General features: G+C 38.6%; 1 protein-coding gene across 2 annotated transcripts in view; it reads left to right on the top strand.

Moving 5' to 3' along the window:
- Positions 1–14,907, top strand: part of TRPM5 (transient receptor potential cation channel subfamily M member 5) — a 61,271-nt gene extending 46,364 nt beyond the window's left edge. Inside the window, exons 18-26 of one of the 2 annotated variants that reach the window (XM_039350740.1) lie at positions 3,811–3,929; positions 5,362–5,494; positions 6,390–6,564; positions 7,759–7,927; positions 9,727–9,905; positions 10,889–11,021; positions 12,528–12,600; positions 13,128–13,218; positions 14,529–14,907. In XM_039350740.1, coding sequence (XP_039206674.1) covers positions 3,811–3,929; positions 5,362–5,494; positions 6,390–6,564; positions 7,759–7,927; positions 9,727–9,905; positions 10,889–11,021; positions 12,528–12,600; positions 13,128–13,218; positions 14,529–14,611 — 1,155 coding nt within the window. In that variant the 3' untranslated portion in view covers positions 14,612–14,907. The remainder of the gene's footprint in view (positions 1–3,810; positions 3,930–5,361; positions 5,495–6,389; positions 6,565–7,758; positions 7,928–9,726; positions 9,906–10,888; positions 11,022–12,527; positions 12,601–13,127; positions 13,219–14,528) is intronic. The other variant, XM_039350741.1, reaches the window with a different exon arrangement.
- Positions 14,908–15,573: the final 666 nt, after the last annotated feature.

Raw genomic sequence — 15,573 nt, 5'->3', positions numbered from 1 at the left:
TCTTCTTCTTTAGCTAATGATGCAGATAAGTTGCACATGTAATGCAACAATAATGAGGGGACAAACTCTTGTTCTGATCCCCTATTTTGCATCCAAAATATAGCTGGTATGCCTTTTTTTTACCACTGCCGTCATACTGCACTTTTGAGATGCAAATGTAACCTCACCACAACTGTAGCAATGCAGAAGATATCTGCATTGTTTACATAGTTTTGCGGCATCTTGGCTTCTGAGTCAAAATATCATGCAACTGTCCCTTGGAAATGTTAGGCAATGATACTTTCACAAGGCACCAGATGTAGCTATATGATGCATAGATCTGACCGAGACAAATGTGTCTTGCAATAAAAGAACAATAAATTACAGTTAGGTAATAATCTTTAGTCTCAAAGGGAAGATAAATTTATACACTTCTATATGGTACCATTTTCATTGTTCTACCGAACTTTGTCGAGAAGTTACAAGGCATTATGATCATTAAACACTTCTTCACTTGTAGGCAAATATACTCGCCTGTGTATACAGGTAATCCCCAAATTATGAGTGTTCACTTAACGCTCGTTCAAAGTTACATGATCAGCGCCCCCTAGTGTTTATGAGCAAAGCCCAAAATTACGACTATTGCAGCACCACAGCAGTCGTTCACCCTTATGAGTGACCCCTGAGGCTCTGCAATATTCACCCTATTCTTCTCCCCGCTTCATACAACTGCTTGCCCCTCCCTTCCTGCCACACTGGATTTACCTTGCAAAATCTGTCTCCTCTCTGTCACGGTTTCTTTCTCTTTGAGGGAGAGGAGATTCTGCTTGGAAATGCTTTTTGCGCCGACAATGGAAGCTCCTGGGTGCCATAATATTGTGTGAGTTCAAACACAAATTCTCTGCAAAAGAGATCATGACCTCCCAGAAACTTCCATTCTCTGGGGGTGGAAAGTGTTTGCTTCGTTTGCATGCCTATGGGGCAAAACGTGGAATGGGAGTCAGCCAGGCGCAGGAACCAATGCTGTCCGTGGCCCAGGTGCGCTGCTCGCTCAAATGTGTCAGCTTTAGAGGGCAGGAACGAAGCCTTCAACTGAGTGGGGAAGCATCGCGGGGCCAGGTCCCTAGCACCCGCATCCAAGCCAGCAACAGCAGCAACCACCTGAGCAGCCATGATCCCCCTCCCCAGCCACCCACCCTGCCCAACCTAGTCCTTGCCTGACTAGCTGGCATAAATTTATGCCTGGCTAGCTGGCATAAATTCTCACCACTCTTCTCCTCTTCCTCACTCATTGAGCAGCTATGGCTTGAGTTTCTCTGCTCTATCTGAGTGAAAGGAAATGGAGGTGCAGAGCAGGATCGCTCTACATAAAGCAAGTGCATGCAGCGCACATGTATCTTCTGGAGAGCAATCCTGCTCTGCGCCTCTGGTTTATTCCTTCAGAACGGAGCGGAGAAACTCAAGCTGCTGCTGCTCAAACACTTTTTATCCAAACGCAGACCTGAGAGAGATTGGAAGGTCTGTGTGCCTGCAATGAGGCACTTCAAAAATGGAAAGGAATGCTCCATGTGACTGCTTGAAACTCCGTGTTACTCAGGTCTCCATTCAGATGAAAGGTGTTTGAGTGCCTATGGGGCTATTCAAAACGCAGGGATTCACTGCGTTTTGAAGAGCCCTACCAGAGCACAAACACTGCACAATCCACAATGCCAAATCCTAATCCCTACCCCACCCCAGGGCATCCACAATGCCAAATCCTAACCCTCACTCCACCCCAGGGCATCCACATTCCTTCACTAACCTCCTTTCCAGCTCCATTCTCCATGTGCAGGGCAACAAAAGAAGTTTGTGGGACTAAAAAAAAAAAAGATCAATCTGATCTTCCAACTTCTCTTGAAAAAAAAAAAGATCTCACAAAATTGGAAGGTCTGATTGAACTTTTTTTTTTTTTACCAGTAGTCCCACAGGCTTCTTTTGTTGCCCTGCATGCAGTGGCAGAGAACAGAGCTGGAAAGGAGGTTAGTGAAGGGATGCTTTGGGGAAGCAAGGGAGATGGGCAGAGTCCTGATGCTGGCAGGGTGAGGTGATGCTGGCAGGATGAGGCAGCGGCAGCCAGAGCAGACCCTTCCTCATTTGGAAGCACTCTATAGGTGCTGAAAGACTTTTTATCCAAACAGAAACCTGACAGAGATTGCAAACTCTGTATGCTTGGAATGGGGCACTTGGGGCGTCTTCTGCTCCATTTCTAAGCATGTGCTGGCAGCCACGCAAAGCTTCCAGTCTCTGTCAGGTCTCCGTTGGGATAAAAAATGTTTCAGCACCTATGGAGTGCTTCCAAACACAGGGATTGGCTGCATTTGGAAGCGCTCTATAGGCGCTGAAAGATTTTTTTATCCAAATAGAAACGTGTGCATTTTAACGAGCAAGGGAGTGATCTCCTGTGAGATACGAGATTCACTCCCATGAGTTATGAATGGAATGTGCAGGCTTCATTAAACTCATAACTTGAGGACTACCTGTAAATCTTTATTGTGAAATATCTTGAAGGCTTTAGCCAACCAGCAGCTCTACCACCTGTTTTCTAATTCATCTAATAAAAATATGGAAGAATTAACACATTTTATCTCGGAGGTCGATAATTTCCCAAAATTTGTAGACCAGTGTAATTTACTCTGTGCTGTCTGCTGTGTTGCTAAATTTATGAGGTCAGTCTGGAGGTTCCTAAACCAGAACATGGCAGGAAAAGCAAGGGGAAAAAAATGGTAGCATTTTGCCATGGACACTACTAGCATCCTGATTCACTCTGGAGCTTCTGTTCTGAAAGTTTTATGCAGCCAAAAGGAAATAATGAATCCTTCTAGATTATTAATGGCTTCAGGAATTAGAAATCTGCAAGTAGGTGATAAGAATAAATTATTGCATTATTTCAACTATTTCATATCCTTTCCTTTTCCTCTCCTTTGAAGAGAAACTGTATATATCTGCATTTTTTAAGCCACAGCTATGCAAAAAGCCTTGAGCTACAGTCAATATTGACTGAATTCATTAAATTTTGACACAGGAAAAACTGAATGGGATTTAGGACTGATTGCTGCAAAAACACCAGCAAGTACAATCCCATGCAAATGTTTATCTTAGTCCAGTGTTTCCCAAACTTGACAATTTTAAGGCATGTGGACTTCAACTCCCAGAATTCCACAGCCAGCAATGCTGGCTGTGGAATTCTGGGAGTTGAAGTCCACATGCCTTAAAATTGTCAAGTTTGGGAAACACTGTTTAGTCCAATGCTGAGTTTTAAATGCAGAGTTATGCCATCGCAGCTGTGGGAATCTGGTAGCTTCAGTGATGAATTGATCCTGAGTGTGTTACTACAAATATGGACTCACACGTATTTCAGTGATTCAGTGATGTCTCAAACTAGAATATGAAACTTTGTCAGAACACAAGAGCATTAAAGTGGTAGGTTCTCTCTCTCCCACAAAAGCCAAAGTTTCCTATAATCACAAAGCTTGATAAAATGCTGTACAATGTATAGTTCAGAATCAATGAATTAATTTTCTGATTCCATTGATCCCTTCTAGGGGTGCCAAGTATAGGCTGGCATTAACAACATCGCTATGTCAGGTGGGTCATCCAAACCCATAAAAATAATTTTCCAAGCAATAGGATGCTCAGGAATGAAAGACCTGTTAGTTATTCAGATGCATATAGGAAGCCTAGGAAAAAAAGTGATCCTTATTTGCAACTGTCATATATTTCATACTCAATTTTGAAATGTTAAACTATTGACGAAGAAATGAAAGGATTAACATAATAGATGTTAACTTGCAGAGTTCCTATACTGATGGAGGCATGAATCTAATAAAAAAATTCAAGCTCTATGTAGAAGATAATTGGAACAAGTGTGATATGCTGGCTATTTCCTTGTTCATCATTGGAATCACTTGCAGGTATGTGGCTTCAGGTGTTTCTCCCCCCCCCCTTGCCTTTTTTTTCAAAGGATGATATTACAGGTAGCAAGAGAAGAGATGATACAGTGCTGAGAAAAAAGTCCTAAAAGGCACTAAGTGGCCAAGCATGGGAGATAGCTACCATAAGTGAAAATTATGAAATGATTAGTAGTTTAGAATAAGAGATGTCTTGGCGGGAAAAACAAGGAATAACTATTCAGTTCTTGTAAGAATCAGAGGATACTCAAAGGCCAACACAATGCTAGACTGCATTAACAGAGGGATAGAATCAAGATCACGTGAAGTATTAATACCACTCTTCAATGCCTTGGTAAGGCCACACTTGGAATACTGCATCCAGTTTTGGTCACCATAATGTAAAAAAGATGTTGAGACTCTAGAAAGAGTACAGAGAAGAGCAACAAAGATGATTAGGGGACTGGAGGCTAAAACATATAAGGAACAGTTGCTAGAATTGGGTATGTCTAGTTTAACGAAGAGAAGGACAAGGGGGGACATGATAGCAGTATTCCAATATCTCAGGGGCTGCCATAAAGAAGAGGGAATTAAGCTATTTTCCAAAGCACCTGAAGGCAGGACAAGAAGCAACGGGTGGAAACTAATCAAGGAGAGAAGCAACCTAGAACTAAGGAGAAACTTCCTGACAGTGAGAACAATTAATCAGTGGAACAGCCTGCCTCCAGAAGCAGTAAATGCTCCAACACTGGAAGTTTTTAAGAAGAGACTGGACAGCCATTTGTCCGAAATGGTGTAGGGTTTCCTGCCTGAGCAGGGGGTTGGACTAGATGACCTCCCTTTCAACTTTACTACTATTACTATACCTTGAAAAATTCAATCAGTGCAAACCATAAACAGCAGAGCTATAATTCATCAGTAATACAGGGTAGATGACTACTGTACTTCTTGGTACAGTTGCCATAGCTCTTTTCCAGGGGCAACAAGGCTATTTGTTATTCTTTAGCTGTATTCATTTGAGTTTTTAATCCAGCCAGAGTCACTGTTATGCAAGATGGGCTGCCATATAAATGGAATAAACATATAAACAAATATCTAAATGGTGCAAAATAAGGATTTTATCATGCCTGAAAAACCAGCATTGGTTGCTAATTGCAGCCAACCAGTTTCTGGGCAACTGGTGATTTGTCCTGATCTTGGATAGGATTAGCTGAAGAGACTTCTATAAGGATTCCCCCACTTTCAGAGAGTATTCTTTGGGAATATGAAGAGACCATTATTTGCAAGCTATGGCCCATAAACCTTTGAAAACAGATATTTACACCTGTATTTGGAAAAGAATTTAGTTTGAGCTGTTTTATTCTGATACTAATAGTTATGCATTTGTGTTCTAATGGTGCCTTCTTACTTTATTTTTGCATCTTTTTCATGATAACTGCCTTCATCCTCTTATCAGAATGTTTAATTCAACCTTTCACGATGGCCGAACAGTACTAGCAATTGATTTTATGGTGTTCACTCTGAGACTGATTCATATTTTTGCCATTCATAAACAACTGGGCCCAAAGATTATCATTGTGGAAAGAATGGTAAGTACAGCCTTGCCGAGAGAAATGAAAACAAATGGGGTTGGACCTGGTTTTCAATCTAGCAGACTCAAGGGAAATTATGCTATTAATTTCACATTTCTAAGTATTATTACATTCATCCCCATATTTATTTATGTATTATTAAGACATCTACCAGACATCCTGTAGAAGATTTCCTTGCTCTCAGTGTGCCAGGCACACAGAAAGGACTCTTCCCCCCCACCCACCCATTGTCTTCCACTCTATGTTTAGAAACCTAGCAACTTTTTTTTTTCTTTTCTTTGTTGCTTCCTTTTACTTTTTTATCTCAGCTTTTAAAGCTGTATTTGAATCTTAATTAGCTAGCCTGGACACTGTTTTGAGGAGAAAGTCAGTATAATATTGAGGAAATAAAAAGAAATTCTGCTCTTAGTAAATGCTCATATTTATCTTCTAAATGCAATATATTTGAAGGAACCTCTGCTAGGTTGGAAGAACTAGAAGTTAAAAAAAAGGGGGGGAGGAGCCCTGATTATAGCAGAAGGAATTTTTCCTGCAAAAGATGCAAGAAGGTAACTTTTCTTTCCAACATTTGTGTATGTGTGTGTGTGTGTGTGTGTGTGTGTGCTCAATTTGACTAGACATATGACTCACAACTTTGCATTCTAACATATTTGTACAGCCTGCATTAAACAAAATTGTCCTTCCAATAAATCTCTAGTTCGACAGGAAAGAGGAGTTTTGGGAATACATGATGAGAAGGACAAGAAATCCATTGTGATTCTCTTTGAATGTTTCTAATCGAATAGCCACCAACTTGACTTTTCCAGATATCTTGGGTCTATAACACACCTGGAGGGCACAAGGGTGGAGGAAGAGATTTTAGTTCTCATTATTATTATTTTTTTTTTTACAGATGAAGGATGTTTTTTTCTTCCTCTTTTTCCTGAGTGTCTGGCTCATTGCATATGGTGTGGCCACAGAAGCTTTGCTTCATCCTGATGACAGTCGTGCTGAGTGGATTTTCAGGAGGGTCCTTTATCGTCCCTACCTTCAAATATTTGGACAAATTCCACTGGATAAAATAGATTGTGCGTTTCATTTACAGTACCTCAGCAATCCTACTTTTTGATTAAAGGGGTTTTGACAGATAATAATAAATCAGTCAACAGCATTCTCATTGCACTGTATCTGAAGTCATCTGTACTGTAAGGTCTATATTGTATTCACGATGAGGAATGGCATAATCCACTATGATAGACATAGAGCAATTCAAAACTTAACACTGTGTGCTGATTTGCACAGTATTATAAGTCCAACCACTGAATCATACCAACCAGCTAGAAACATTTAGTCACATGTGAGTAAAGCCATCATTTACATAGGATAGAATTGATAAAGGAACAGCATAGGACAGTGATGGCGAACCTTTTAGAGACCGAGTGCCCAAACTGCAACCCAAAACCCATTTATGTATTGTTGGGTGCTGGGTGGGCATGGCCCATTGGTTGAGCGTGGCTGTGGTGGTAACAGCAAACTGGGTGGGAATAAAAAGTTCAATCAATCAATTCCAACTTTGCAAGATCTTTTTGTTCCCGCAAAAAGTTGAAATTGATTGATTGATTGATTGAACCTTTTTTTTTTTTTGCACACAGTGGCAAAAAGGTTTTATAAAACCCATCTGAAGGCCTAGGATTGAGGTGATGGTGCGCGTGCCCACAGAGAGGGCTCTGTGTGCCACCTGTGGCACGCGTGCCATAGGTTCACCATCACGGGCATAGGACAAATATGAAAGCATTTTGGTTACCTGTGGCAAAAGCCTGTTCTAGTCCTTCACCTTGAAAATCAGTCTAAAACGTTTGGATTTAGGTTTAAGTTAGATTCAGTGATATCAATGAGGTTTATGACAGAGTCCTCCAAGTCCTTTGGCTGGGGTGTTTCTTCAGAAGTTCTGACAGAAATGGCAAAGTCCAGTTGTCCTCTTTTGCTACATCTTTTTGTTTCCCCTGTTAAATTCTGTTCTACTTGCAGGCTCTGATTCCTAGGCCTGTCCCTTATAGATGCTACAGCTGAGTGTCAGCTGCATCAATTCACCTGATTCCTTTGTAAAGTCAGTGTAGTAGCTTGTTTTAGCAAATCATTCTGAAGGCTTTAACAGTTTCAACCTTCCTTCCTTCCTTCCTTCCTTCCTTCCTTCCTTCCTTCCTTCCTTCCTTCCTTCCTTCCTTCCTTCCTTCCTTCCTTCCTTCCTTCCACTGCTCTTTTTTTAAACTTCACTACCACAGCATCCCGCATGGATTTTGGAAACTGCACATTGGGTCAGCAGAGGAACCAGACGGCGAGTGACTTCTCATGTCCCAGTGCCTACGCTAATTGGCTGGTCATAATACTCTTAGTCATTTTCCTACTGGTTACAAATGTGCTGCTTATGAATCTCTTAATTGCCATGTTCAGGCAAGTATAAAATGAGGGTCTATAAGAAAATAGAAGAAGCCTTCTGTCTAATAGCCACAGATAGAATAATATGCATGCACACTCTCTGGGATATATCTTGTATGTGTGTGTGTAATAGATGGAATCCACAAAAGGTTTTGCAAAGAAAAGCAGCAGCAAAATAAACACAGTGAGAGTATAGCTATGTGTTCTGAAATAAATCCTGTTGAGGAAGTGTAATGTGATTTACTTCTGGATAAGTGTGTGCTGGACTGACATATTACCTATTAGTCCTTGACTTACAACCACAGTCGGAACCAAGGTTTCGATTGCTAAACAAGGCAGTTGTTAGGTCAGTCATTCCCAATCTTGTGATCTTTTTTGCCATGGTCATTAAGAGAATCAGTGCAGGTTTTTAAGTGAATTGCATGGTTGTTAGGTGAATCCAGCTTCCCCCATTGACTTTGCCGGTCAGCTGATTGGGAGGGTCATAAATGGCCATCACATGACACCGGGACACTGCAACCATCGTAAAAATATGTTGGTTGCCAAGTGCCCAAATTTTGATCATGTGACTGTAGGGCTGCTGCGATGGTCATAAGTATGTCTTTTTTCAGTGCTATTGTAACTTTGAATGGTTACTAAATGAATGATTGTAAGTCAAGGACTACCCGTACAGTAATGGTCTGCTTCCTTAGCACTCATTTCATTGGAATTTGGGTATCCCAAGTTTGTCACAAAAAGAATTGCTGATAGAGTCAGGAAGGTTCTCAATCCATTGAAAATAAAGACTTACAGTAATACTGTTCAGCATATTATTAATATGTGTAAATACGTTACTTTTGCAAAAGTTTAAATGCTTAATAAAATTGTGCATGTTGTGCAATAGCTAATTCATGCAGGTAGTTAAATAAATAGCCCTATCTCTGGAAATAATCTATTTAACTTTATTTTCGATGGAGGTTAATAATAACTTTTTATAGCTTATGTGAAATTCTAGACATTTGTCTTCGTAAGACTTTTTATGAAGCATACTTGCCATCTTTGGGACCTTTCAAAATCCACTGAAAAATATTTACTATGATTTCATCCAGCTCAGAGATATATTGCAATATAGTTGGCTAACCTTTCTTCAAATAGGCAGGTATTCATGTGATCTATTATCTCTTCCTGATCTGGAAGTCCTAAATAGCTCATGTTCTTTCCAGTATTGGGTGATGTACTTTTGTCACACAGACCAAAAATAAGAAAGGAAACATAAACTTTGTCTATTTTAAATCAAGGGATATAACAACACTAAAACAAATACAGCCTAAAATATTCTGTAGTCACTTGAAAGAGCTATTCTTAGGTAGCAAATAAATGTATCAGATGTAGATATTAAATGTTTGATGGCACTTGAAATATAAAACAAGCTGATGAAACATACAGCTTGTGGAGAGTATTGGAAGAGATTTGACAGAATGGTGATACGGTTTCAGGTGTAGTCTCGTTTGTCCAATGAGTCAAGTACATCAATGCTTGAAGATTCACAGGAATATTTTACCGCTTTCAAGAATGTATTAATTGAGATCAAACTCAAGGCCTAGAACTGCCTCTCCAAACCACTGGAAACAGTTATTATGTTTCATACAAAATGAATTGTCAAATTCATTTTATCTCAGCAGAACCCAAACTTGTTTACTGTCAGTGTTAATCACACCAAGAAAAGCTGGCAGACCGCTTTCTCAATTAGAAAAACATCAAGAACTTTACACATCTGAAAACAATCTTCTTTTTAGAGAATGAGATCTGTTGATACAACCCTTCTTCCTTTTAAGTTACACTTTTCAGGTTGTTCAAGGGAATGCAGACATCTTCTGGAAATTTCAGCGATACAACTTGATTGTTGAATACCACGGTCGTCCTGCATTTGCTCCTCCTTTTATCATTATTGACCACATTAAACTATTTCTTGGATGGGCCCTTAAGAAGACTGAACACAAAAAAGAACATCTGGGTAAGCTGTGGGCAGAGTGGTAAGAACAAGCTGAGGATTATATACATACATACACACACACACATATACATACAGTACATATATTAATGTACCATCATAAACCGTATTATCACTTTATGCAATAGTAAAGTTCATTTCTATATAATTAGCTGTGGATTATTATTTTTAAAAATTGAAATGGATTGTAGGGGATGAATAACCTTCTTCACTATGGTGCCCTCCAGATGGTTTGTAATCCACACTATTTGGATCATTTTACATTGCGGAGGTCTGCATTAAAATGGTGTTAGCTGTAATTACATTAAAACAAATTAAAGTTAAAAACAAAATTGAATTAAACATTAATTTTTACTTAAAAACAAAAACTCACACTTTCTTAAATATATATCGGTAGAAACTATTACTGCTATAGCAGAGAGAACAAATTGATGAATATCTGTAAGATCCAAAGTTATAAATGAAGACTACTACGTGGTATCCATCTCCAAAAGATTTTCCAATTTTATTTACAAGTAGACTACTACATTTTAAATCAAAATAGAACATTGGTCTACATCGGGGCTTTGAGGAAGCATTCAGAATGGAAATTAAGGTTGACCACAAATCCTCCAGGGTAGAAATGAACATTTGTATGGGGAAACAGGGTGCAGGAGTGGTGTCCTGTGCATTTGTGAACTGGCTTACTGGGCTTCTTTCAAAATACAGCTATGAGTCAGCCATTGGACTTCGACTACGTGGTCCCTTTCCTATCCAAATTCTTAAAGTGTATTTTCAAGTTTAAGAGAGCTCTATGAAAACTAGGCATGCAGTATTACTGGGGTGCATTCAATATTCATTTGATTATAGGGTAATATTGAAACTCTATGGAAAACCAACAATAGTGATGATTTTGCTATATTTTGATATTAGTTTACCTCCCCCCCGCTCCCCTTTGGCCACTGTTTCCTTCTCCTCGTCCCAAGTCTAACTCTCCCTTCCTTCAGAAAGAGACATTCCAGAAGAACTGGATCAAAAATTAATAACCTGGGAGTTGCTACAGAAAGAAAATTATCTGGCAAATTTGGAAATAAAGAAAAAAGAAAGCAACGAGGAAAAACTGAAGAAAATGTCAGACAAGTAAGTAAACGTCTGCAAGTAAAATGTAGTTTGACATAATTAAAAAGCAAGCAGCACATTTACAGGTTTATAATTAGGTCAGCAGCAAACCTTTAATAATGGGTGGTTTTATTTACTTCATTTTCATTGCCTTATTCTTTTCCTGTTTTCCTTTCCCTTTTTGAAGCTGTTAACCCCATCCCCATATGAAACTTAATCCAACACTGTTGTTCTTCAATCCAAAACACTGCAAATGTATACAAACAGATCCTTCTTTAGGTGATATGGGAAATCCCAACATTCAAAAACGCACACACATTATTTGGAATACAGCCCTTGCAATGAAAATGTCAGGAATGGCATTAATAGAAGTCATTTTTTTGTGATAAGTTATTCTAAATGTAGCGATGAACAGCAGATTCTGATGTTAAAGCTGAGTTCAGACACCCAATGGTTCCTACAGGTTCACTAACTGAATTCTGACTAGGACAGGATTGCACAACTGTTACCTGCTTGTAGAATCTATGTACAGTACGTGGAATTTGAGTAGCAGGTAGCAATCACTCAAAATCCAAGCTAGAAGATATGAGTAGCTACAGTAAGGATATATAAGGAACGGTTGCTAGAATTGGGTATGTCTAGTTTAACGAAGAGAAGGACAAGGGGGGACATGATAGCAGTATTCCAATAACTCAGGGGCTGCCATAAAGAAGGGGGAATCAAGCTATTTTCCAAAGCACCTGAAGGCAGGACAAGAAGCAATGGGTGGAAACTAATCAAGGAGAGAAGCAACCTAGAACTAAGGAGAAACTTCCTGACAGTGAGAACAATTAATCAGTGGAACAACCTGCCTCCAGAAGCAGTAAATGCTCCAACACTGGAAGTTTTTAAGAAGAGACTGGACAGCCATTTGTCCGAAATGGTGTAGGGTTTCCTGCCTGAGCAGGGGGGGTGGACTAGATGACCTCCAAGATCCCTTCCAACTTTACTACTACTACTATTATTATTATTATAAGTGGATGAATTCAATCTTACTGTTCATTTCCTGGATCAGCAGCCCCCAACCTTTTGGACACCAGGAACCGGTTCTGTGGTTTTTCCGTGGACCGGAGGGGTTGTGGTTTCGTGTACTGTCTGCATCCCGCAGATGAGGCTCTGCTTGTTTGTGCGGCCTGGTTTCTGGCATGCCGCAGACTAGTGCCAGTCCACAGACTGGGAGTTGGGGACCCCTGTCCTAGATGAATAATTATTAATTCACAGAAAGTATTTGCAGTAGACACTATTCTAAATATGTCTTATATCAGGGGTCTTCAAACTTGGCCCTTTTATGACTTTGGACTTCAACTCCCAGAATTCCCCAGCCAGCGTGCCTGGCTGAGGAATGCTGGGAGTTGAAGTCCACAAGTCATAAAAGGGCCAAGTTTGAAGATCCCTATCTTAGATGGATGCTCTACTGAGTTCTTCAAAACCTCCTCTCTGACAATGTTCTTGTTCTGACTCTATTATTGTTGGTTCATTTTAAAACAGGGTGGACAGCCTTTTAAAGAATTTTAGTGGTCTAAAAAAGCAAGAGAAACAGCTTAGATCTTTGGAATCAAAAGTAAGAATTTCTTTTTATGCTTCAGTTGCACAATTTTTAATTTGTTCATACATGTTTCCAAGATCAATGTTCAGAAATCATGATAGGACTTCATGAATCAATCCTTTTTTTGTTTGGAGCATGCTTAAGTGAGGTGGATAAACAATAGTTTATGGCCTTCTCCAGAAGTTTACTTCAATAACAAGTATACCTTCAAAATATGTTACATTCAAAGGACATTTTAAATTCTAAACCCAATGAACAGTTCATAGATTCAAAGGTCTCAATAGAAGAAAAGAGCTAAGGAGAAACTATTTTATATGCAATTACCCAGAATCTACTGAATGGTCAAACCTTAGTAAATGGGTAGAAGGTTTCAAACTTCATTCTACAGTCGCGTTCTGATCCTATGATTATATCACACACACACAAAAAAACCCCACTATGCCATCAGGTTTGATTTCCCAGAATTTTGCTATAATTAGTATTATAATTGTAGTATGTCTCGAATAGTAATGGTATCCAAATAATTTGTTTTTATTATGCAGATTAGCTACTCCACAGATATGCTTTCTTCAATGGCAGACACTTTAGTGAAAAACAGTATATTTTTCAGCGGGCCAATTTCAAACTACACACGTGAGTAATGTGTTGATAAAGATTGGGTGGGGTGGGTGAGGAATCAAAACGAAGTAAAAAAAAAACCTAAAATCCATAAAAACAGCCTAATATTCAAAAATACACATCAGAATTGCTGTAGAAGAATCCATAACAGTGCTAAGTACAATATTGGCTGTGACCTCATACTGTACATTGGATTCAGTCATAATGAAGTTTGTTTGGCTTGGGCTGGGTTTTGTGTATCCAGCCATTTTAAATAATGCTTAACAAATTGTGCCAATAAACAATGCTTTATTCAATAAACTATCAGAAACAAGCTGTAGCCCTTAGGAATGTGTAAACCTTATTTTCTTAATCATTATATTATAAAGAAAGACACAATGATGTAATGATTAGGAATTTAAAATCTTGTCACTGCTCGACTGGCTAGGTAGTTCACAGCAATCCCTCTGAAATTCCAGCTTAATCTCCTATGTGGAAAATATGAGGGAAATGTTGGCCTGCTACACAGGAAAGTACCAAAACAAAAAAACCAAACAGCCCCTCTCCTTTGGAGCAGTCTTGTGGCATCTTCAAACATGCCTATTTCTTATAGCTGTTTCTCATTAAAATGAATATGCTATATATAATTATTAACCTTAAGATAGCACAATACTCCCTCAGCAGAAATAGGAGGGGCATTTGAATATCAAATATTATATTTAGGCAGGGCAAAAAAATATCCCAGACAGAATAGCATAAATTAGCCACATAGCTAGTTAATTTTAACAGGTATCAATGAGAACAAAAATCTCATACTTACCCAGTTATGACCATTAAGATAGCTTTGCCAAAGAGCTCCCAGATTTGAGGGATTAGACCTTCTTTTGGATATAGAAGATCTCATACCTCTTTAATTCTCATTTAAGCCAGGTTCAAATAAGCAAAAAAACTTGATAATATATGTTAAAAGTAAGCACAAATGGACTTCGTTGTAACAAAAAAACAAACAAAAAAAAAACCATGTACTGTAAGTCAACATAAAAATGGAAGTGTTTTCAGTCTAACTGGGCTCTGAAATGAAAGTATCTCTATGCATCTGAGGTAGTGGAATTTGGTCCATAACAACATGTCAGATTAATCTTCAAGGATTGCAGATCTATTGTTTTCCCATTCTTGAACAGTTCTACTAAAATACATAGAAAATATGCAAGAGTTCTTTTTTAAAAAAGACAAATTAGCTTTGATAAGTGACATTACACGAAGTAACTTGTTCATATCTCGCTATAGCTGCTCATTCTTTGTATAACCGATATTTTCATTTAAATTTTCATGTTTCATAAATACAGGCACTGATCAAATGGTTGTACCAGAAAATGAAGATAGGGGAGAGACCAGTCAGCTTGAAGATGTGATGTATATTGATAACTGATTAGAACAGATCACTTCTCAAGTGATACTTTGTCAATCCAATTACCTAATAGATATTTTCTTTTAATATCAGAGTACTGCTATGTCATACCTACATAAAGCCTTCCTTTTAGATTATATCCAATGGGTTTCCAGTAAATTATCTACTGAAATCTCAAAAATACCTCCTGTGTTAATTCCAATCTTCACTTTTAAAATAAAATTTATGCTATGTGTGACTCTGTAAATTCATTTAGGCCAGAATGTTTAATATTGTTTTTTATAACCAAGGAACATTTACATAAAATATCTTCTGAACTTTTCAAATTATTATCCTTCCTTGATATAGTTGTACATAGTAGTCACTGATCTGCTTGCCTTGTTTTGTACTTTTCCTCTTGAACTTAACTATATATTACTAATGTAGTTAGTTTCCAATCTCACTATTTTCCACTAATCAGTTCATGAGTTAACAGTTCTACAGCTACATTACCCTTATTTATTGTTATAGTAACTATTTTATAAGCCTTTTTTGTATAAAATAGACTGCATTAGGTATTTTAATATATAGTCCCAGTTTAGCAACTGCCTCAGACAATGACTGCAATTAAGACTGAGATAAAAACATAACTTTGTGACCAATCATCACGTTTATTATCTTTCAGGACTTTAAAGCAAAGGAAAGGTGAAGTAAGATAATAAGCATTGCTGCAGTTTCACTTTTGTTGTTGTTAGTTGCGAAGTCGTGTCCAACCCATCGTGACCCCATGGACAACGTTCCTCCAGGCCTTCCTGTCCTCTACTATCTTCTGGAGTCCATTTAAGCTCACGCCTACTACTTCAGTGACTCCATCCAGCCACCTCATTCTCTGTCATCCCTTTCTTTTATTGCCCTCAATCTTTCCCAGCATTAGGCTCTTCTCCAGTGAGTCCCTCCTTCTCATTAGGTGGCCAAAGTACTTGAGTTTCAACTTCAGGATCTGG

This window comes from Crotalus tigris, unplaced genomic scaffold, assembly GCF_016545835.1.
Source record: "Crotalus tigris isolate CLP2741 ecotype Arizona unplaced genomic scaffold, ASM1654583v1 scf7180000018354.2857554, whole genome shotgun sequence".
Taxonomy (NCBI): Eukaryota; Metazoa; Chordata; class Lepidosauria; order Squamata; family Viperidae; genus Crotalus; species Crotalus tigris.
Note: the sequence above shows the minus strand (reverse complement) of the source record. Positions and strands in the feature narration are given on the sequence as shown.